Source organism: Procambarus clarkii, chromosome 12 (genome assembly GCF_040958095.1).
Source record: "Procambarus clarkii isolate CNS0578487 chromosome 12, FALCON_Pclarkii_2.0, whole genome shotgun sequence".
Taxonomy (NCBI): Eukaryota; Metazoa; Arthropoda; class Malacostraca; order Decapoda; family Cambaridae; genus Procambarus; species Procambarus clarkii.
The window spans coordinates 23,890,061-23,915,329 of NC_091161.1; the positions used below are offsets into that span (position 1 = coordinate 23,890,061).

General features: G+C 42.3%; 1 protein-coding gene across 2 annotated transcripts in view; it reads left to right on the forward strand.

Moving 5' to 3' along the window:
• The window catches only part of LOC123772852 (zinc finger protein 271-like), a 128,721-nt gene extending 105,950 nt beyond the window's left edge, over positions 1–22,771 (forward strand). For both annotated transcript variants that reach the window (XM_069323356.1, XM_069323355.1), the window contains exon 4: positions 18,960–22,771. In XM_069323356.1, coding sequence (XP_069179457.1) covers positions 21,133–22,599 — 1,467 coding nt within the window. In that variant the 5' untranslated portion in view covers positions 18,960–21,132 and the 3' untranslated portion in view covers positions 22,600–22,771. The remainder of the gene's footprint in view (positions 1–18,959) is intronic.
• The last annotated feature ends 2,498 nt before the right edge of the window (positions 22,772–25,269 follow it).

Consider the following 25,269-nt stretch of genomic DNA (forward strand, 5'->3'; position numbering starts at 1 on the left):
CAAACCAAACCAAACCCAGCCAAGCCAAACCAAACCCAGCCAAGCTAAACCTAGCCAAACCGAACCCAGCCAAACCAAACCCAACCTTACCTAACCAAACTCAGCCAAACCAATGTTAACTAAACCTAACCATACCAAAGCTAACCTAAGCAAACCTAACCAAAGCAAACCTAACCAAAGCAAACCTAACTAAAGCGAACCTAACTAAAGGAAACCTAACCAAAGCAAACCTAACCAAAGCAAACCTAACCAAAGCAAACCTAACCAAAGCAAACCAAACCTAACCTAACCCAAGCAAACCTAACCAAAGCAAACCTAACCTAAGCAAACCTAACCTAAGCAAACCTAACCTAACCAAAGCAAACCTAACCAAAGCAAACCTAACCAAACCCAACCTAACCTAACCAAACCCAACCTAACCTAACCAAACCCAACCTAACCTAACCAAACCCAACCTAACCTAACCAAACCCAACTTAACCCAACTTAACCAAACCCAACTTGACCAAAGCAAACATAACCAAAGCAAACCTAACCTAACCAAAGCAAACCTAACCTAACCAAAGCAAACCTAACCTAACCAAAGCAAACCTAACCTAACCAAAGCAAACCTAACCAAACCTAACCGAACCGAACCAAAGCAAACCTAACCAAAGCAAACCTAACCAAACCTAACCTAACCTAACCAAAGCAAACCTAACCAAAGCAAATGTAACCGAACCTAACCTAACCAAAGCAAACCTAACCAAAGCAAACCTAACCAAACCAAAGCAAACCTAACCTAACCAAAGCTAACTAAGCATAACCTAACCTAATCAAACAAAAACCGAACCCTCCCCTCAACATCTGTGCCTCAACCCCCAGTTAACACCACTACTGTATACTCATCAACACATCATTCCACGATCATAATTATTAATTGTTATAATATGTAGAGAAACATGTGGACACTTGGTGAGTACCCATATTCACTGATGCTGTATTACCAGTATTCTGTGGCATTTTGTTTGAAGTATCTAGTGAAACAACAATGTACTGTTACGTACTTTTTTACATAAGGATATTATTTTTCGTGCTTGGGGGAGAATTCGACTACTTATCCAGACACGACTACATATCCAATCATAGTTGGGCCCGAGGTGTCTGGATGATAGGATGTTGAGTGTATTACTTTATATGGCTATATTATATTTCTTATTTTTTAAAGATTGATAATAGGAATGAGCACGCAAGCCAAACCTGATTGATTAAAATATAATATTATGAATGGGCTAAAGTATGTATGTAATGTTTATTATAAAATCATTATAATACATTCTTTTTCTTCTTTTTAAAGACGCACTTTATATAGAAAATATAATGACTTAATTTTGTTCATAGTTTACTCATTATTTTTAAATAGTTTTTTTGCAAGATCATTGCTGATATGCACCCAGGGATTTGGGTAGCGGCGTTCCCTTTGGATACATATATAGTTTTGCGAAATCATGTAGATTCATGCGTGAGTGGGGTGGCTTCAGGAAGACTGTAGGACATTTGCTGGGGAAGGGAAGGGGTGTGAGAGGTAGTTGTTCCCGAGTTCAGAGGTGTGAGTGTATTTAAGTTTGAAGGTGTTTTTATTTTTTATTAATTTTACAGCCTTGGCGGGTAGGCAGTTCCGCACAAAACATGATTTTTTTTTTATTAATTTTCGTGACTGGCTGCTAATGCTAGTAGGTAGCTTCAACGAGGGCAGGAAGCCGGTGGCTTGTCCGAGGTCTCTCTATTTTGCCCTGATGATCCTTTCTGCTTTTTTTTTTCTAAAAGCTCAGAAGAGTTTATTTGGCTGATTTTTCGGCTTCTGCAGGTAGGTGGTTCCGTAAGTTATTATAACCTGCCATAGGACGGTTTTCTTTATGCTGTCCCTTATTCCAATGGCTTAAGAAATACTATTGTTGAGAACTGTTATAATTGTACTTACGGAATCTTGGGGATAGAATTTCAGAAATATATATGTAGCTTCGGTGATTATATCAATGAGAGAAATGGCAAATATATTGGAACCCTCGACAATAACATATGTGATCTGTTGTGATGCCAAAAAATATAGCTTAATACAGAACATATATATATTTTACAAGAAATTAAACTTCTATTAATTGAACACTAAAGAGTTAATTAATCTTTACAAGTGTTAAGATATTGAGGTTGGGACTCTGCCCCCACACAAAATGGCTGATGCTACTGGGGAAATCGTGTATAATTTTAAAAATTGCATAACTCTAACCCAATGCTTTCTAAATTTTTATTTCAAAGGTTAACATTTGTTTTGTGGCATATTTCCATATTAAAAATAAATTCAAACCTCTGCAAATATAAATATAAAGCGCTTAGAACTATAGAAAATGCAGCATTGCTATGTTTTGTATTGCAAAAAAATCCAACTGACTGCATGTTCAAATAATGACAGTTTATCGCAGTTGACCCTTAAACATCCCGTTTGTTCATTAAATCCCCTAATGATGATTTTTTTATAATTATACATAAAGTGATGTAAGCTTTGCTATGGTGGTGATGTGATTCTAGTTTGGGGAACGATTTCAATATGATAAACATTCTCTGGCTAAATGATTAATGGCTTTCACAGACAATTATTAAATTTAAATTATTATTATTGCTTCCACAGAAAATGAAATCTTTACTTTGGCTACAGAAAATGGTGCAAGAGCTCAGGGATGACTTGGGTAAACAGTTTCAACCTAAAACACTACACATATAAACATGTCTTTCTTGACCTCATTTTTAATTTATATAGAGTACTGAAAGCTCATTTTCCATAGGAAATATACTAAGGAATTTATTTTACGGCTAGAATGTAAACTAGGACCCCCTCATTCAGATTAAAAGCACGACAATTATTGAACATTTACCCACCATGAAACACACACGACTCAGAAGCCATTTAAACCCCAAATATCCAACCCCCCACATGCTATCCTGGTTCCTTGGATTGCCTACCATGACCAAGAACCCCACAGTTTCTTGCGAATTCAAGAAAAGGCTTACTACACAATAATATCCAACTTGTTCTTTGTAAGGAACCTTGACCCCCTCTGTATGCTTGACCCCACTGGGTCATTCGTAGGTAGGGGGGCCCCTATTGATGACGTCAGGTCACGTGATACCCCTGCGACGCTGGGTGAATTTCTCTTCTGGAGACCCAATTTGGCCTCTGGCTACCACTGACCGGATGTTTTCTCTGGAACAAAATTGAAAGAAAATGGGACATATATCTGGGGAAACTAGCACAAATATAACTCTAGTCTTTGTTCCCATTTATTTTTCCACCTGACTATTTTTACCTGATTATCCCTTAAACTGTGCAACGCGCCTGCAGGCTCACGTCTGGTTTGCACAACGCGCCTCCGGGTATTTGTATTTTTCACGTTCCATTCAAAACTCCCGCGGCTACATGGGGTTCACATCAGCTTCCTCAGGGCTCTTGTAAACAGACACCATCTTTAAAAAAAATCGTGGTCCACATTCCCGGATGTGGGAGCCTCAGTAGTGTGTGAGCAACCAAGGCTGGCGCTTGCAGCATGAGCGCACAGCACTGCTGTTCAGTGTGACCACAGCATCGCCTAATAATGTCAAAATATATATGTAACTTGTATTATTTAGCTATGATAGTGTTATAGAAGAGCCTGAGTGTGATAATGACTGGGTACAATGTTCAAATATCAGTGATTCAATGCTGTTCACGATGTTCACACCGCTAGCCACAGCACCACAGCATTACTTCGTCCATCTAGGAATCTTCAAATGATTTCTTAGGTTCCATTTCAAACTAAATGTGTGATCAATTATTCATTTACAGGAATTAGTGACCAGGATTGTGATAATAGTAGGATTGTGGTTATAATTAGCGTTGTGCGTAGTATTGTGGAAGGAGGAATTTTGGTGAGGGAGGGAGGGCGAGAATTGAGGTAGCCTCATTGTGTGTGGCTGCCACTCTTGTTTTGCTCACCATACTAGCTTAGTGGTTTGCTATGGGCAACACATATGTACATGGGTATATATAGTGTGTGTATATAGTGTAAGAACAGCAACAGGAGAATGTTGAGAGGAGCTATTTTGGTGAGGGAGGTGACGTAATCGTAGCGTCGTCTGTGTGATTTTTCATGCAGTGTATGGTGGCCACTGTACTGTTTGGACACAATACCGGCTTACTTACATAGTTCTGGTAAATAAAACATGTAGATAGGTATATAGAACATGTGTAATAAGAACTATAACAGTATGGTGGGAGGAGCAATGTTGGCGAGTAAGATGTTGGAGTGAGAGAGACTGGCTGGGTGTGGCTGCTCTCACTCGAGGTGTTCTGAATGTGTTCATGGCCAAATGCTCCTATTGACCCATACGAGGCAGCTGCTATTGGCCCATACGAGGCAGCTCCTATTGGCCCATACGAGGCAGCTGCTATTGGCCCATACGAGGCAGCTCCTATTGGCCCATACGAGGCAGCTGCTATTGGCCCATACGAGGCAGCTGCTATTGGCCCATACGAGGCAGCTGCTATTGGCCCATACGAGGCAGCTGCTATTGGCATATACGAGGCAGCTCCTATTGGTCCACACGAGGCAGCTCCTATTGGTCCATACGAGGCAGCTCCTATTGGCCCATACGAGGCAGCTCCTATTGGCCCATACGAGGCAGCTCCTATTGGCCCATACGAGGCAGCTCCTATTGGCCCATACGAGGCAGCTCCTATTGGCCCATATGTGGCAGCTCCTATTGGCCCATACGAGGCAGCTCCTATTGGCCATACGAGGCAGCTCCTATTGGCCCATACGAGGCAGCTCCTATTGGCCCATACGAGGCAGCTCCTATTGGCCCATACGAGGCAGCTCCTATTGGCCCATACGAGGCAGCTCCTATTGGCCCATACGAGGCAGCTCCTATTGGCCCATACAAGGCAGCTCATATTGGCCCATACGAGGCAGCTCCTATTGGCCCATACGAGGCAGCTCCTATTGGCCCATACGAGGCAGCTCCTATTGGCCCATACGAGGCAGCTCCTATTGGCCCATACGAGGCAGCTCCTATTGGCCCATACGAGGCAGCTCCTATTTGCTCATACGAGGCAGCTCCTATTGGCCCATACGAGGCAGCTCCTATTGGCCCATACGAGGCAGCTCCTATTGGCCCATACGAGGCAGCTCCTATTGGCCCATACGAGGCAGCTCCTATTGGCCCATACGAGGCAGCTCCTATTGGCCCATACGAGGCAGCTCCTATTGGCCCATACGAGGCAGCTCCTATTGGCCCATACGAGGCAGCTCCTATTGGCCCATACGAGGCAGCTCCTATTGGCCCATACGAGGCAGCTCCTATTTGCTCATACGAGGCAGCTCCTATTGGCCCATACGAGGCAGCTCCTATTGGCCCATACGAGGCAGCTCCTATTGGCCCATACGAGGCAGCTCCTATTGGCCCACACGAGGCAGCTCCTTTTGGCTTTTTTCAGTTATATCGTACTAAGACTAGGGAAAGGATAGGTCCATTAAAAACTGAGACAGGTCAAATAACAGATAGTGATGAAGAGATGATTCTGTATTTACTAAAGAGGAACTTGACAATATGCCTTCAGCCGAACAAGTCTATGTGGGTGGGGACGAGGACAGGTTGACGAGTTTAGAAGTTACCAGGGAGGATGTTCTTAACCCTTACACTGCTCAGGGGTCATATGGACATTTACACCCCTGTGCGCAAGAAAAAAAAAAATTCAAAAATTTTTTTTCGTCTTCTAAACATGTTAATTATTGAGTCTCCTGAGCACGGGAAAAATAATAAAAAAATTCTATTATACATACCAATGACACAATTGAGCCGAGAAGTTGGCCGATGACGTCACAGATTGTGAGCGCTCAAGGGTGCTGCGTCAGCCAGCTGTCACTCATGGCCGCTCGCGCGGCCCGAGTTGCCGCGAATTTATTTTCGCGGAATTATTTACAGTATTCTTGGGTCATTTTACTCCAATTTTTTTCGCTAGTATTGTTCCAATTATTAGCAATAGACGTTGTATTATAATAAAAATGGTATAAACTCACTAAGCGCTCACATATTAGTGTCACAAGTATTCCCACCAAAATGGTATAATTTACAGGAAATATTCAATGTATTTGGGTTTTTTTCAATATAAACACAAAAATAAACTTGATATGTACATTTATTTACCAAAGAATTACACATTTAGTACTCCAGGAGACTGTGATACTGTGCGAAACAGTCGATATGGCACAGAGGGACGGCACACGCTTCGCACCATGTCAACACCAATTTGCGTTTCTGTGGCCTCAATTTGGTACTGGAGCACACAACACACCGACGCTGGCCTGCTGCACGAGCTCCAGTTGGTGGTAATTTCTTGATTTGATGTATCAGAAAGGCCCCCCTGTAAGCGAGCATGGTTCAGTATTGGGTCTCGAATGGGTCTTTGTATACCAGGTGTGTCCTTGCCAAATTTACCTAGCAACTGTTTCACAACTTGGAAACTGAACGAACGGAAATATGGTTTTCTACCTGTCTTCACAAGAAACATATTGTAACTGTTCAGCATTGTTACATCAATAAGGTGAAAAATCATTTTCTTTGTCCACTTCACTGTTTTACGTACACACTCTACAGCACCCACCATCATGTCACATTTATCAACTAAACGCATGTTGATGTTGTAGTCCATCACACAATCTGGCTTGTATATTATTTGCTTTGTTGTTCTGTTCACCTTGCCACTGTCTACCATTGTACCAGGGTGAATGGTGGTCAACATGTTCACTTCACGTCTGTCTTTCCACCGCACTGAAAGCATTGCACCACTTTTTCTTACCTCGCAGTCACCTACTTGCATAGCAGTATCAAACACAGGCATTTCCTTTCGTTTTGGCTTTACTGTTCCACACACTCCAGTCTTATTATCCAGCAAGAATTTCGTTAGCAAGGGACTGGTATAATAGTTATGTGTACAATATGTGACCCTTGTTCAGATATGGTGCAAGCAGTGACTTCACCACACTACCTGAGAAGCCATGTTCGTCATTAGCAGGAATATCTATATTTGTGGCTGAATAAAGTATCATGTGTAACACCATTCCTGATTCACAGTCACAGAGCACAAAGAATTTCAGTCCAAATCGGTGACGTTTTGAGGGAATATACTGCTTGAAGGCAGCACGTCCTTTGAAAAGCACCAGGGATTCATCAATAACCAGCTTCTGAGCTGGTACGTAGTAATCTCGGAACTTTCCAATCAGGTCATTTAGCACGTGCCTCACCCTCCAAAGCCTATCATCCTGTCTCTCGTCTGCATTATTTGCAAAATGAATGCACCGTAGGATCAACAGAAATCTGTCTCGGGACATATATTTCCCGAACAATGGTGTTGGAACAGAGTTGTCTTTGCTCCAATAATCTGAAATTACGTGTTTCACACAATGTTTCATCAACATGCAAATTGCGAAAAACACATACATCTCATCAACAGTTGTCTCTTTCCAACGCTGTAGTCGCGAAAATTCTGAAACTTCCTCACCTTCGATGAGATCATCCGCAAGTCTGTTCGTTTCGTGAACAATGTGTTTCATTAGCGGCTCATCGAAATATGCAGTAAAGAAGTCCATTTCACACATTTCGTCACCAGTATCAGGGAAAAGATCAGTAATTCCCACATCTCTGTTATCAATGTCGGGAATTTGTGGAACAAAATCTTCCCCATCACTCCACACACACAAACCTGCTGCCTTCCGAGAGCCATTAGCTGCACCACGGCGAGGAATCCGGGGACCAGGAGCTGAAGCACGCATTGTAACAGTAGGGGCAGGAACGGTAGATGAGGAAAAAGATGTGGAACATGAGGGAATTTGTTCCTCATTGTCGCCATATTGTCCCATGCGGCGGCGCTTGGCTGGGCGGGCAGCTGATGCGGCGAAACTTGTACTGGCACTGGGGGTAACACTATTCTCCAACTCTTCATCACTAAAGCCTGAGAAAGATTCACTTGTTTCAGACTCGTCAATCGTATCATAAACGTGCAGTGGTATAAATGAACGACGTGCTTGGGCGCGGGGTGGTGTTGAGTGGTGTTGAGTAGCAGCCTCGAGAAACATCCTCACCCTCGTGGCACCCACATGTTCCCCCTCACTATCCGTTGTTTCGATTTCTTCTGGCTGGGTATAATCTTCATCTATATCTGAGTCGTCAATATCAGACTCATCAACGTCCTTGAACAATTCATCTACAATTTCGTCTTCGGTCAAGGACTGCGCGGCGCGGAGCGCTGGGCGAGGTCGCACGCTGGGTCGTGATGCGCTCGCCATGGTGTCTGGCCACTAACTAAGGCCTGTGAAACAAAGGAGGCCTGCTCTGGATTTTTTTCAAAATGGAGTCTGTTTACAATCGCCCCTGGCTACGGTATGGGTGACCCCTTTACACCGCGGGACGTTTGAATCGTGCCTGGCACCCTTTGGCGTATATATACGCCATGCGCACGGTGGGACATGTTACTCATGGCGTATATATACGCCATGCGCAGTTTAAGGGTTAAACAAATAGTAAAACTCAAACCAAACAAATCCCCAGGGCCGGATGAAGTGTTTGCCAGGGTGCTTAAAGAATGCAAAGAGGAGCTTTGTGACCCACTGTCAACCATATTTAATAAATCAATAGAGTCAGGCAGAGTGCCAGAGTTTTGGAAAGTTGCTAATGTGATACCAATTTTTAAGAAAGGAGATAGATCACTTGCGTCTAACTATCGACCAATTAGCCTAACGTCTATTATGGGAAAGTTACTCGAATCTATAATAGCAAATAAAATTCGTCTTCATCTTGAAAAACATAAATTAATAATTAAGTCGCAACATGGTTTTACAAATGGCCGTTCATGTTTAACAAATTTGTTATCTTTTTATTCTAGCATTGTTGAGGCAGTTGATAGTGGTAAGGATTGCGATGTTGTGTACCTTGACTTTAGCAAAGCTTTTGATACAGTGCCACATGAAAGACTGATTAAAAAGATAGAGTCTCATGGTATTGGGGGTGCTATATTAAGCTGGATTAGGGCATGGCTATACCAAAGGAAACAGAGTTAGTATAAATGGAGTCAAGTCAGAGTGGGAGAATGTTGTAAGTGGGGTGCCTCAGGGCTCTGTCCTGGGACCTCTGTTGTTTATAATATATATAAATGATTTAGATTCAGGTTTGAGTAGCAACATTTGTAAATTTGCTGATGATACGAAAATCGGTAAGGAAATTAATTCGGAGGAGGACTCGCTATCACTTCAAGTTGATCTAGATAGGGTTTTGAAATGGTCGAAGGATTGGCAGATGCAGTTTAATGCTGATAAATGTAAAGTTCTGAGGTTAGGTAATGATGATAGGGTTACAAGATACGAGCTAGATGGTGTTGAGATTGCGAAGTCGAATTGCGAAAGGGATCTGGGAGTTATGATTAGTAAGAATTTAAAACATAAGGATCAATGCATAAATGTTCGTAATAAGGCAAATCGGACACTTGGATTTATTAATCGCAGTGTTAGTAACAAGACACCTGGTGTGGTTCTCAAGCTATATCTTGCTCTAGTTACGCCCCATTTAGATTATTCTATTATTTTGATCCTCAGAGCCAATCCTTATCCCGAAGTTACGAATCTAATTTGCCGACTTCCCTTACTGGAACACTTCTGGAACACTTCGGCCCCATTTAGATATGGATCAGATTGGGGGTTAGATCGGGGGATTCCTTCCTACAGAAGGATTCCTTCCTCCTTAGATTCCTTCCTACAGAAGGAATAGAAAAACTGACTTCGGAAGCGTATCAAGTCTGTCTGAAACATGTTCCTTTGAGGAAAGCCAGAAAGAGATCCAATGTAGAAAGAGAACGCAGACACTATAAACGCAGGAAAAAAATAACGGAACTGCTTATGCAGACAGGAATTTCCCGTCAAAGAACGAATAATTTAAATAGGGAGATTGAAGAAATCGAGCGGAAATTGAAACACTCATATGAGACTGAAGAAAGGCAGTTAGAACAGAAAGCAATTCAGGAAATAAAGAAAAATCCAAAATACTTCTTCACATATGCGAAATCAAAAGCAAAAACCACTGCCAGTATTGGACCTATTCGTACAAGTGAAGGTTCATACACGGAGGATGACAAAGAAATTAGTGAAATCCTAAAAAAGCAGTATGAGGACATGTTTAGCACTCCAATAAACAACATGAAAGTGGAAGATCCAGATAATTTCTTTATGGGGGATATTCAAACCCCTGTAAATATAACTGATATCAACACGAGCGCACTAAATTTTGAAAGAGAAATTGAAAACATGCCCATGCACTCGGCCCCAGGTCCAGACTCATGGAATTCAATATTTATAAAGAAATGCAAAGTGCCGGTAGCACAGGCACTCGGTATAGTGTGGAGGAAGAGCTTGGACATGGGGGAGATACCAGATGAACTTAAAGTAGCAGACATAGCCCCTCTACACAAGGGAGGGAGCAAAGCATTGGCAAAGAATTATAGACCAGTTGCACTAACATCGCACATAATAAAAGTATTTGAGAGAGTGATTAGGATTCAGGTCACCATTTTCATGGAGACCAATGACCTTCATAACCCAGGCCAACATGGATTTCGAGCGGGAAGATCGTGCCTTTCACAGATACTTGAGCACTACGACAAAGTCACTGAGGCATTAGAAGAAAAACAGAATGCTGATGTGATATACACGGACTTGGCAAAGGCTTTCGATAAATGTGACCATGGCATGATAGCACACAAAATGAAGTCAATGGGAATAACCGATAAAGTAGGACGCTGGATACTCAGTTTTCTGTCAAACAGGACTCAGCGAGTAACGGTCAACCATATAAAATCTAGTCCAAGTGCAGTTAAAAGCTCTGTACCTCAGGGTACAGTCCTTGCACCGCTGCTTTTCCTTATTCTCATATCAGATATAGACAAAAATACAAGTCACAGCTTCGTATCTTTCTTTGCAGATGACACAAAAATTAGTCTGAAATTACCTCGGCTGAAGACATTGAAAAACTTCAAGCGGATATTAATAAAGTTTTCGACTGGGCATCAGAAAATAACATGATGTTTAACAGTGATAAATTCCAGGTACTCAGGTATGGTAAAAATGAGGGCCTTAAACATAATACAGGGTACAAAACACAATCAAATGTACCCATAGTAGGAAAACAGCATGTAAAGGATTTGGGAATAATGATGTCTGACGACCTAACGTTTAGGGAGCATAACCAAGCAAATATTGCGACAGCCAGAAAAATGATAGGATGGATTACGAGAACTTTCAAATCTAGGGATCCCATCACAATGGTTGTACTCTTCAAGTCACTTGTGTTGTCCCATCTTGAGTACTGCTCAGTACTCACTTTCCCCCTTCAGAGCAGGAGAGATTGCTGAAATAGAGGGAATACAGAGAACATATACGGCACGCATAGACGCAATAAAGCACCTAAATTATTGGGATCGTTTCAAAGCCCTCCAAATGTACTCACTAGAAAGAAGAGGAGAGAGATATCAAATAATATACACCTGGAAGATACTGGAGGGCCAAGTACCAAATCTACACAGTAAAATGACAACATACTGGAGTGAACGATATGGAAGAAAATGCAGAATAGAACCAGTGAAGAGCAGAGGTGCCATAGACACAATCAAAGAACACTGTATAAACATCAGAGGTCCACGGTTGTTCAACACCCTCCCAGCAAGCATAAGAAATATTGCCGGAACAACCGCGGACATCTTCAAGAGGAAACTAGATTTATTCCTCCAAGGAGTGCCGGACCAACCGGGCTGTGGTGGGTATGTGGGCCTGCGGGCCGCTCCAAGCAACAGCTTAGTGGACCAAACTCTCACAAGTCAAACCTGGCCTCGGGCCGGGCTTTGGGAGTAGAAGAACTCCCAGAACTCCATCAACCAGGTATCAACCAGGGGGTGCGCAGAGTGGCGATCTTAGGTATAGGGAGCGATTCAATACTTCTGCGGGTATACGAGGCTCACATCCTGTGTCTCAGGACTCCTTTAAACAGACCTCATTTTTAAAGAAAATCGTTGGCAACATTCTTAAAGTGTGAGAGCCTCAGTATTGAGTTATCAACCAAGGATGGCACACAGTTTGCCACCAGACTAGTACCCAAGCCGAGAGGTATAAGCTACGAGTAGAGGCTATGGGAATTAAACCTCACTTCGCTGGAAGACACAAGAGTTAGGGGGGACATGATCACCACATTCAAGATTCTCAAGGGAATTGATAGGGTAGATAAAGACAGGGTATTTAACACAAGGGGCACACGCACTAGGGGACACAGGTGGAAACTAAGTGCCCAAATGAGCCACAGAGATATTAGAACATTTTTAGTGTCAGAATGGTTGATAAATGGAATGCATTAGGAAGTGGTGGTGGAGGCTGACTCCATACACAGTTTCAAGTGTAGATATGATAGAGCCCAATAGGCTCAGGAACCTGTACACCTGTTGATTGACGGTTGAGAGGCGGGACCAAAGAGCCAGAGCTCGACCCCTGCAAGCACAATTAAGTGAGTACAGCATGAGCTAACAGCATCGCTGTTCAGCTTGTGACCACGGCATCGTCTAAAATTGTCAAAACATATATGTAACTGGTATTATTTAGCCATGATAGTATTAGAGAGGAGCCTGACTGTGATAAAGTCTGTGTACAATTTCCAGATATCAGTGAACACAATGCTGTTGTGGGATAGGTTGGACATGTATATGAGTGGGAGGTTATAAATAGGAGCCGCCTCATATGGGCCAATAGGCCTTCTGCAATTACCGTTATTCTTATGTTCACATGTTCTGTTCAAGATGTTCACAGCACTATGCAGGTAGCCACAGCACCCTACCATTGTTTGGTCCATCTTAGAATCTTGAAATGACTTCTCATGTTCCTTTACAGAATAAACTTGTGGAAAATTATTAATTTACAGGATTTAGTGACCAGGATTCTGATAATAGGATTGTGGTGATAATTAGCCCTGTTTGCAGTATGGTGGGAGGAGTAATCTTGGTGAGGGAGGTAGCATCGTCTGCTAATTCTGTGTGGCAACCTGTTATTGTCTGGACTCAGCATACCAGCTTAGTGGTTCGCTATGGTGAAAACAAATGTAGATTCTTATACTGTATATGATGTGTGTATATAGTGTAATAACAGCAAAAGGAGTACAGGCATACCTCAGTTTAAGAGTTTAATTGGTTCCTGGAGACGCCTCGTATTCCGAAAACTCGCATTCCGAAGCTAATTTTCCCATAAGAAATAAAGGGAAATGAACTAATCCGTTCCTGACTACCCCAAAAACCCCACATCAAATTAAATGTTTATACCTAATTCATCTAAATAAACCTACAAAACTATGTTCAAGTTATTACTTGCCTTGCTGTTGAATGCTGTAGGCATATGGAAGATGGTGAGGAGGTGGGAGGAAGAGAGGAGTTACTGTTTGGAAGGGGAGTCCCCTTCCATTATCACGTCAGGCAGTGAGGACTTCACTGATATGCACACTCTGGCACATTTTGCCTGCATACCACTAGGACTTGCTTGTTTTACTAAGAATTTGTCTAATGACACTTGTTTTTCCCTACATTTTAACTCTTGTCTGTAGTAAGACATCACATTATCATTTAAAAGGTGAATGCAACGGCCTGCTACAGCTTTATCTGGGTGAGTTTTTTCAACAAAACTTTGTAGTTCTTCCCATACTTCACACATTTTCTTAATCAAGAAGGGACATCCTCTACTGCCTCTACTCACAGCTATTTTCTTAGGTAGAACCTTTCCAATGGCTTTCTTGAGACCCATGGCGAGATATATAATGACAACTTTTATGCTCAAATGGCCAAAAAACCGATAAAAAACTGTAAATCCTTGTGAAGAATTCAGGTGGGATAGTCACTGGACACGAGACACTGGTAAACTGAGGCGCGATCGTCATGCCACCACGCGCCAGTCGGCCTGTACACGTATCAACAAACTCGCGTTCCGAGGTAACCCTCGCCTTCCGAGACATATTTTCCGAGGAAATCCTGCTCGTCTTCCGAAAAACTCGCATACAGGGACAATCGCATTCCGAGGTACCACTGTATGTTGGGAGAAGGATTGTTGCCGAGTGAGGTGTTGGTGAAAGAGGGAGTGAGGAGGCGTCTGCTAGTGACCCTGAGGGCTTCATCGCTCAGCGCCCATAATTTGCTCAACTTCTCAGCTCCATCATGGCTATAGTATGTCACATACAATATTTAATTTTATTTTACCATGATCAGAGGCTACAATTTAACAATATAAGAGAAAATAATTTTTTGCACAGAATTTATTTTCGGCGCACCACAGAATTGTCATTTATTATGGCCGTACAGCATGGTGGTTAAGTCTAGCCAACCTGCTATCTGTCCGCACACCCATGACGCTAGGAAGTTTGCTGCTTTGGCTGCCGTGTTTGCCATTTCTTGGGTCAATATTCGGGCGCAGTGCTTTTGGAGGTCGAAAAGTTCTCAGGGATCCCTGGAGGCTCCCAGTCACCCTCCCTCCCTCCCTCCTGCCGACTTTTTTTTTAGCATTGTTTGGATGCTTAGCTTCCGAACTGGATTGCTAGGTAGCCGGCACAAGGGGTCCGAGGCTCCCCCATCACCCTAGCGGGGAGGGGATGGCTGCGCTTACGAGTGGTGCGACGGCAAAGTGTGATGTTTGCTGGTTTCCCTTGTTAACTTGGGACTGGTGGGTTTTTGGTTGCAGTTTTCTTACCATGTGGGGTCTGTTTTGTTATGCCTACTTCTCTGGGTGCCTAACTCTATTGGATGGCAGATAAGGAAAACCCCCAACCATGGGGTGTTTTCCAGGGCCATTCCTCCCTGTACCTCTCTGAGGGGGCCAGGTTCTGGTTTGTGGTCCCCGGTAGGCTGAACTCCATTGACTAATGCCCTGATTGTGCTCAAGTCATTAACAGTGCTGTGCCTTGTGGTGTGGTCCTGTCCTGTGGTGGTGTGTTAACTAGGAGTAATTTCACAAGTACTCGGGGCTGCATATGCCTAGGGTTCCTTTCCCTAGGTGCCCAGTAGGTATTGCCCTTGTGGCTTGGGGTTATCTTCCACAAGTCGCTTGGGGTCTGCCTCTGTGGAATCTTTTGCTTCTCGGTAATTGCCCGCCCTTGGTGTCAGCTGGGGTGTTTCTTGCACCACTTGTTTTGTCACTGGTAGGGGCGCAAGGTACTGTGCAGCTAGTTTTCACCAGATTATAGCGATCGGCTATGTTCCACCTGGGTCGTTGTCCCTCATGCGGGAGTTTTCTTTTATTTTTGTTTCCTGCCTGGTGGGGGTCTGCCCCTTGGTGTTGGTACCCCTTCTATATAAATTGGTGGTCCTACTAGGTCCCTGTGAGTGTACACGTCCCGAGGGTTCAACTGTTAGTAGTTCGCTGGATAGTTTGGGGTGCCGGTTATCAGTATCTTGCCTGGGCTTCCCTTAGCAGAGCATCTAAGGGCCCTGGAAATCCCCTTTAGGGCTCTGTGGTCCGATGGATGCATCCTCTGGGTCCCATCTCACTTCGTGTGAGTTTGAGGGTAGCTCTGTCCCCTTGTCTCAGGGTGACAATCACCAATTTGTGCCTCCCTCATGCTGCCTGTTGGGTCTGTAACACCTTTGACCCGGAGTCCTGCGAGTGGTGTTCCTTGCTTGTACTCCAGTTCATCCAATCCACTGATCTTGATACTCGGGTGCAGGCAGCTTTGGCGTTGCATGCGTGATTTAGGTTGCTGCAGTGCGCTGGGTTGGTTACTAACCCGGATGCCCTGAGCCTGCCCGGTTTTGCATATAGGGACTCGAACTTGGGGTTGTTATCGCCTCAACTTTGTTTCGTCCATGCCTCCCTTGTCCTTCCCCTGCTGTTCCTCGACCCTCTGCACCCAGTTCTGAAGTGTCTAAGGGTTTCAGAGTCTGTTCAGGGTTTAGTTGGTGGTGAGATTCGAGCAGTTTCAGGGGATGCTCCTTCTGGTGTGATGACGGAGGCATTCGAGCCTTTTTCTCCAGCTGGTGCTTCTGGGTGTGACCAATTGGCCCTGTTTGTTCCAACTTTTCCGGTGGACTCTGTCTTATTTCTTGAGGCACAGGGTTTGCAGGACGACTCGGCCCCGAGTCCTAATGTGGAGGTTCCCGAGGCAAGGGAGGGGTTGACATGGGGGACTTGGGTTCCATTTGACCCCGCTTGGGTGTTGGTACCCTATGAGCGAGGTTTGTTGTTGCAGGGGGGTGGGGTTTTCTTATCCCCTCCCTCCCTATACGATTTTGATATAGCATCAACCCCTTCCCGGGATCCCTCTGGTACTTCTGTCCCTCACTTCCAGAGGTTTTCGGCCTCCCGCATCGCGCCCCATTAGGTGCGGGAGGCTATTGCGGCTCGAGGCCATCTCCTGCATGACCTGGATTGTGCCTCAATAATGGATCCTGCCTCATTTGTGATTGGTTTTTCCTTTCCTTACTGGGTGCGTTACGAGGTTCTGGAGTCATCCTCTTTGGCAGAATAGCCTATATTTTCAGTGGCGGCATGGCATACGTTCTGTCGGTCCCACATGCTTGAGTGGCGAGAGGCCCTGATGGTTGTTAGGTTTACCCGGGGGGCGAGATTGAACGCTTCACTGCTTGTTTGTTCGTCCCTGCCCTTCTTTGGGATGTCGGCCTGTGTAACTTTGCGTACAGGTTCCCTCCCTTTCGGCTGCCCTGGTTGCTGAGGATTTACTCATCCGTGACCATTAGGCTTCGGTCTTGCGTTTCTTTTCCCTTCTCAAGCTGTCTTCGGACTGGCTTACGGAGGACATGGAGGCGTTGGTTGCTGATCCTAGTTCTGGTGCATTGGTCGCAGTGGTGCGGGTGTCAGCTGCCTTGTTGAAGCTGTTTGTGCCAATCCTAAGGGAGGCAGAGTCTCTGTTTTTTGCTTCTCGTTTTGGGTGCCATCAGGCGGTGCTTGCTCCATCCTTAGAATCCGCTTGAGCTCTGGCTCTTAGGTTTTCTCTGCCCATTTTGTTCTTTCTTTTTGCACAGTATGCGATGGTGCAGTTTCTGCAAACGGAGGTTTCTAGTTGTCCTCCCATGTCGGACTTTTTGGTTCTTAGGGGGGGGGCCCGTGGGGTTTCTAACCAAAAAGGTCATGCCCAGGGCTCGAGGTTGCTCTTATCGTGGTATGCCAGTGGTGCCAATTTCAGAGTCGGAACAGCCTTCCGGGCCGACGTCGTCTGGTTGGCGCGGTAATCGCTCTGCTCATCTATCAGCTTTTCATAAGGGGCCTCGGCCCTTTTGTTGGTCATCCTATTGACGAGGCAATTGGGAGGGAGAGGTTCGTGCAGTTTGCTCGCGCCTGGTCCCACGATTTGTCGGCTTTTCAAGTCGCTTCATGCAGCTTGCAGTGGCATTGGGTGGCCCCTCCTTCTTCGGGGGGCTCGGAGCTGGCAGGGCAGGCTTTCTCTCTGTTGGGTCACCTTGGAGTGGGTTTGCTTGGGTGTGGACAGAAGTCCTCATCCCTCAGGTTGGTTTCCCACCTGTTTCCGGTTTTGAAAAGAGACTGTGCAGACAATGCGGTACATTCTGAACTTGTTCAATCTGAACCCTTGGGTCTATTGCTCCTGCTTTCGGATGACTTCTTTGTCCCAGGTCCGGCTTCTCTTGGAACTGGGCGCTTGGATGGTGTCCCTGGAGCGAGTGGCAACCACCTCCCGGGAAAGTCCCTCTTGTTTTTATCTTTGGTTAAGTAGCTCCAGGGAGGCAAAGGGGCTCCACCAGAAAACCAGCGTTGAATGTAATGAAATGCCATTTTTTGGGTTAGACCCGGAGTCTTCCCGGCAACCCTCCCTTCCTCTGGTCGGAGGTTTTTCGCAGTTTTTGACATCCAGCCTCTGAACTTGGGGATGATAGCTGGTGTGGGAGGTCTGGAGCTCCCCATTCCCCCTTCTGCGGAAGGTGGAGCTGCACTGACAGCGGCACGGAGATGGTTGTGACATCATGCTCGTTTGTTAGTTTTTAGTTTGGAGAGTTCTTCTCAACAGTTTGGCTTTCAGTAGCAATTTTTTAACCAGATAGGTAGGTACCCCAAAACAAACCCTTTCTTGGGTGCCTGTCTCGGTCGATGGCAGACATAGAATGCTTCCAACCTCACGAGGCTTTCTATAGGCCATTGCTCCTCGTGCCTCTCTGAGGTGGGGCTAGGTTCTGGTTTGTGGTCCCTGTTAGGCCTAAGAACTCCATTCACTTGGCTGATGCCACGGTCTAATACGCTCATATCAGCCCGGATAGCTCTAGGGAGCCTCTGGTCTCACCCAGAAAATGGCATTTCATTACATCAATGCTGGTCTTTTAGGTTCAGATAGACAGTTGGCCAACCATCTCTTTCCTGTAGAATCTCTGTGATTCATAAAAACTAAGTAGATTTGTTACACAGTATCTTCCTGTTCGAAAACCATACCGTCTGTCCATTTTTATGTCATTATTGTACTCTCCAGGTGTTCTACCCATTGTTATGTTAACAATGGATCAACCCATTTGGTGTTAGCTATTTTTTTCTAATGTTTTAACTACCATACTTGTTAATGATATGGGTCTGTAATTTAGAGGGTCTTCTCGGATACCATTTTTGCAGATTGGAATTATGTTTGCCATTTTCCATATACTGTATCTGCTAAGATTCCTGTGCGCAGGGATTTGTACCTGTTAGCAGTCTGCTGGCTGATATATTTTACCTATACTGTATATCTTTGTTTTATTTGGAGAAAGAACCATTATAGTATTGGAATTATTAAAAAAAAAATCCTATTTGGGAAATCTTTACTAGATTTCGAAGATTCTGTATTTGGTATTTGTTGACTTTAAACGACTTGGTAATCTCTCAATCTTTTCTTTCACAGCTCCTACGGTCACCAGAAGAATAATACCTGCAGTGCCAGGACCCAGTGGTATTGAATAATACCTGCAGTGCCAGGACCCAGTGGTGTTGAATAATACCTGCAGTGTCAGCATCCACACAGTGTCAGATATACTGCATACATGTTGTCAGCAGCATTATGAAACGCATTATGGTGTAAGAAATACTACATGTAAATGGGTAAGACTGTCTTCAGCACACTCATGTGAATGACTACATGTATTATCAATATGTCATGCATTATTAACATCTCATGTACTATGGTAACAAAGGAAATGTGTATTTAAATTAAATTTGGTGTATCATTAATTTAAAAATCTCGGTATTTATTAGCTCATTGTGTATGTGGTACAGTATTGTTTGGCAAGAATACATTTTAAGATTTTCAAATTAATTATTTTTATTATCAGGTTCTAATATAAAAAAGTTTAATATATATTTTCAGTTTTAAAACATTTCATACTTTTTCTCCTATGTGAGCCATTGTAAATGTTGAGAAAGCATTAAAATAATCTTTATACTGTATAGTAATTATGATTTTTTTCTTGGGTAATTTGCTCTTAAGCTCAAAAGGCTCTCCAAATAAGATAATATATCAGTGTTCTTAATGCTCAGAATTTATTTATTTATTCACATATTTACATGACTGTATTGGGGATTTAAAAATAACAATGTGCATGGTACATTGGATCAGTAAGTTCTTGTAAAAATCACATACATATATGTTTGCAAATGACAAACCACATGAGGGTCCACTGTACCTGACTCTTGTGCTATGGTTATATTTATAATAAGACATCCATCAGTTCTGTGGTTATATTTATAAGAGAACATCCCTCAATTCTCTGATCATATTTATAATAAGACATTCCTCAGTTTTTTGGTTATATTTATTATAAGACATTCCTCAGTTCTGTGGTTATATTTATAATAAGACATTCCTCAGTTCTGTGGTTATATTTATAATAAGACATTCCTCAGTTCTGTGGTTATATTTATAATAAGACATTCCTCTGTTCTGTGGTTATATTTATAATAAGACATTCCTCAGTTCTGTGGTTATATTTATAATAAGACATCCCAAATTCTGTGGTCATATTTGTAATAAGGTTCTGTAGTGAAACATCTTAATACTGTGGCTGTATTTATAATAAACCATCCCTCTCTGCTGTTGCTATATGTACAGTATGATAAATCAGTATAATTATAAATAAATTTATAATATATTTAATTTTCCTATACAAAGACATTTTGTTAATCTTAAAAAAAAAAAAAATTGCCACAGGATTTGTTTGTAATGTTTACAAAGTTATACACGGACACTAACTTTCCTGCTGGTGAACGCATGTGGAGACGTAGATTTGTATGTTTGCTTTTACACTTGCTGATTCACAGGAAATATTGTAGAGTATATTTTATGTCTAGCACATTTTATAATATAATAAGCACAATATTATCTTACTATTTATGAATAATACCAGTGGTTTACATATTGTAACTTTTTTCCATTCTCTTGTGTCTTTGACAATTAATTAAATTACTTTATATTCCTACAAAAGTTAATTAGATTATTCCAATTGCTTATCTGATATTGAGTGCCATCTGTTGACAACAGAGTTAACACTATAACCTGTGTGCTCTATTCTGGTTACTCTATACTGATTGCTATGTAGTTACTTGAATTATTTATGTATCCGACAGTCCAAGTGTTTTTGGCATCTCTTAACAATATTTGCTTTAGTAATAAATAAAAGCTCATGCATTTAAAATATATCAAACATATTACTAAGATTTATAAAGAACACAACAATTTATAAAGGAGACAAATACTAGTAATAATTGTCTACAAAACTTAACTAATGAAATGTAGAATATTTCATTAGATAATACTTGCTTTTTGGATCAAATAGCTGTAAAGGTTTATACAATCAAGAAAACTGTACAAATATTTATTCAAAAGAAAAATGTCATCAGTGTTGAATGTTCAAAATTATATTATGAAAACATCTCGCATAATAGCATGCAAAACATTTAGAGAAAAAAAGTAAATACATTGTCTAAACTACTTTCAAAAATATCAAAATTTATATAAGTGACCATTCAGGAGAAAAGTCATATCACTGTAGAATGTGTCTGAAAGACTTCAAAAATAAATTATGGCTAATAACACACACTCAAGGATTCATACAGGAGAGAAACCATATCACTGTTCAGAATGTCAAAAAGATTTTTCAGTTAAATCAAATCTAATAACACACATGAGGATTCATACAGGAGAGAATGCATATCACTGTTCAGTATGTCAAAAAAACTTTACTCGAAAATCAAATCTAATAACACACATGAGGATTCATACAGGAGAGAAACCATATCACTGTTCAGAATGTCAAAAAGATTTTTCACTTAAATCAAATCTAATAACACACATGAGGATTCATACAGGAGAGAAACCATATCACTGTTCAGTATGTCAAAAAGACTTTTCACACAAATTATCTCTAATAAAACACATGAGGATTCATGCAGGAGAGAAAACATATCACTGTTCAGTATGTCAAAAAGACTTTTCACACAAATTATCTCTAATAAAACACATGAGGATTCATACAGGAGAGAATGCATATCACTGTTCAGTATGTCAAAAAAACTTTACTCGAAAATCAAATCTAATAACACACATGAGGATTCATACAGGAAAGAAACCATATCACTGTTCAGTGTGTCAAAAAGACTTTTCACGAAAATCGGATATAATAACACACATGAGGATTCATACAGGAGAGAAACCATATCACTGTTCAGAATGTCAAAAAGATTTTTCACTTAAATCAAGTCTAATAACACACATGAGGATTCATACAGGAGAGAAACCATATCACTGTTCAGTATGTCAAAAAAACTTTACTGGAAAATCACATCTAATAACACACATGAGGATTCATACAGGAGAGAAACCATATCACTGTTCAGAATGTCAAAAAGATTTTTCACTTAAATCAAATCTAATAAGGCACATTTGGATTCATACAGGAGAGAAACCATATCACTGTTCAGAATGTCAAAAAGATTTTTCACTTAAATCAAATCTAATAAGGCACATTTGGATTCATACAGGAGAGAAACCATATCACTGTTCAGTATGTCAAAAAAACTTTACTCGAAAATCACATCTAATAACACACATGAGGATTCATACAGGAGAGAAACCATATCACTGTTCAGAGTGTCAAAAAGACTTTTCAGACAAATTATCTCTACTAATACACATGAGGATTCATACAGGAGAGAAACCATATCACTGTGCAGAATGTCAAAAAGATTTTTCACTTAAATCATATCTAATAAAACACATGAGGATTCATACAGGAGAGAAACCATATCACTGTGCAGAATGTCAAAAAGATTTTTCACTTAAATCAAATCTAATAAAACACATGAGGATTCATACAGGAGACAAACCATATCACTGTGCAGAATGTCAAAAAGACTTTTCACAAAAATCATATCTAATAAAACACATGAGGATTCATACAGGAGAGAAACCATATCACTGTTCAATGTGTCAAAAAGACTTTTCACAACATTCAAATCTAATAAAGCACATTAGGATTCATACAGCATAAGAGTCATTTGAATATTGTCAAAAACACACAGAAATCACAATAGCGTGATGCATCAATGAACAAATCCACAAGGACCATGACGAGGATTTGAACCTATGTCTGAGATCATCCCAGACGTTGCCTTATCGACTGAGCTACGACATGGTAAAAAGAGTTGAAACCAGAAGTTTTACTGAACTTACTTGAATCCTGCAGCCTCTCCGAGACACAAACCAGGGCTTTACACAGCTCCCCCCATGCACTCTAGCTATGTCAACAGGCCGTTCTACCTCTTCTGACGTAGGTTCGAATCCTCGTCACGGCCCTTGTGGATTTGTTCATTGAAGCATCACGCTATTGTAATTTGTGTGTGTAATGAAGTGAGGGGAAGAGGTAGAACAACCAAAAAAACTCCCTCCCAAAAGAAAACAATAAAACTTACTTGGCGTGGTTATTACTTTCTCTTTTCCCCTCCAGCTTTTACTGCGCATAACTCTACTGCTCTCTTGATCTGTCTTGATATTCCCTTCATCCCTCAACTTTTTCAGTCACCCATTCAGTGTTTTGTGGTTCGTATCTTTGTGAGTAAATGGTATGCAGTCTGTTCCGTTTATCTCCCCTCAAATTTTACGCTTTCTCTTCATGATCCTAAACACTTGTTGGACTCTTTACCAGAGCCTGTGCTCCTTTTGGATGATTTTAACTGTCAGCATACCCTCTGGGGAGATATTCTGACAAACACCCGGGGACACCTTCTTGAACCATTTGTGCTCACTTCTCTTCCTTTATAACTAGTGAATTCTGGTGAACGCACTCATGTTGATTCCCACCATTTCCTGTATTGATCTTTCTGCTCATCTTCTCTTTATATGGACTTCAACTGGCAGGTTCTTGATGACCTACATAACAGTGACCTTTTCCCCAACCTTCTCACTTTTCTTTTCTTCTCACCCTCCCCTCTCTTTCCCTAGGTGGAAGTTTGACAAGGCTGTTTGGAACCTCTTTACCTTTGTGTTACTCTTTCCGACCTCTCTGATTTTCCTCTTTCCCGAGCCCCCCTCCTCCTTTCATGACACAGTTTTTGATGCTGCCCTCAGTTCTGTTCCTCGCTGTACCTCCCGGGGTGCACAGAAGTGCGTTCCCTGGTGGAATGCAGCCTGTGCTCAGGCTGTCCACTGTAAGCGTGCGGCCTAGAAGAAATACCGTTGTTGACGGACGCCTGATTCTTTGCTTTTGCGTCAGAAGTCAAGTGTGGTGGCCCGTAGGGCCATCTGTACGACTAAGAGTGAGAGTTGAAGATCTTTCATTTGCACTATTATGTCTAACACCCCTCTGCCCCTGATCTGGGAGGAAATCTGCAAGTTAGTGGGTAAGTTTTTTCCAGATGTCTTGCCAGTTCTTCACCTCTGTGGTTCTATTGTGGCAGATCCGGTCTCGGTCAAAACCGAACTGGGTTCACACTTTTCAACTGTTAGCTCCGATTCTCATCTTCCTCCTTTCCTTACTCTTAAGCCTCTTCTTGAATCTTGTCACTTAGATTTTCAAACGCCTCTTCATCTTCTTTATAACGCTCCTTTCTCTCTCAGAACTCCAGTCTGCCCTGGCCTTCTGTGGTTCTACAGCGGCGGGTTCAGATGATATTCATTATGTAATACTTTGACATCTCCCTCCATACACATTTCAGTATTTACTGAATGTTTATAACAGTGTCTGGGAGTTGTCATCATTTCCCGAGGACTGACTTGAGGTGGTTCTTCTTCCTATTTGAAAACCTAGTTCTCTGTGGTCAATGGACTTTCGCTCCATTGCTTTAACGAGTTGTGTCTGCAACCTCTTTAAATGTATGGTCAGTGTCAGTCTGATATGGTTCTTGGAATGCTATCACCCCCTCTCTCCTTCTCAATTTGGCTTTCGCAAGTGTTGCTGCATGACTGATGTTCTCCTGAATTTAAAGGTCTATGTTTGTACTACCTTTGCTATGAAGACCTTCGTGGTTGCAGTCCTTTTTGACCTGGAAAAGGCGTATGACACCACCTGGAGATAAAACATTCTGTTCCAACTCTGTTCTTTTGGGCTTCGTGGCACTCTCCCTCTCTAACTCAAGATCTTCCTCTCTTGTCGTTCCCTTAGAATGAGATTCTAAGGGAACCTCTCTGCCTCTTTTGGGCAGTACGGTGTACCTCAAGGTTGTGCTCTGAGCACTACTATTTTCCTGGTAACCCTCAATGGTCTTCTTTCCTCCCATCCCTCTGGCATTTTCTCAGCTCTCTATGTTGATGATCTTACCCTCTGCTGTCAAGGTGATGACTCGCCTTTTCTGCAATGGTGGCTTCAACTTGCGATTGATGCCATGTCGTCCTGGGCCACCAATCATGGCTTCAAGTTCAATCCAACTAAGACTTGTGCTATGACCTTTACTCGGAAGCAGGTCGTTCTTTGACCCCACTCTGTCCTCTTTATAGTAATCCTCTTTTATAAAGGATTCTGTTAAACTTTTGGGTTAATCTTTGACACTTGCTTGTCTTGATCACCCCATATCTCTTACCTTCGAGTTGAATGCTTCAAAGCCCTTAACTTACAAAGGTGGTCTTGTCCCATACTTCCTGGGGAGCGGAAAGGTGCATGCTGCTCTCTTTACATTCCTTTCTTATGCTGTCTAAACTCAATTATGGCTGTCTTGCTTACTCTTCT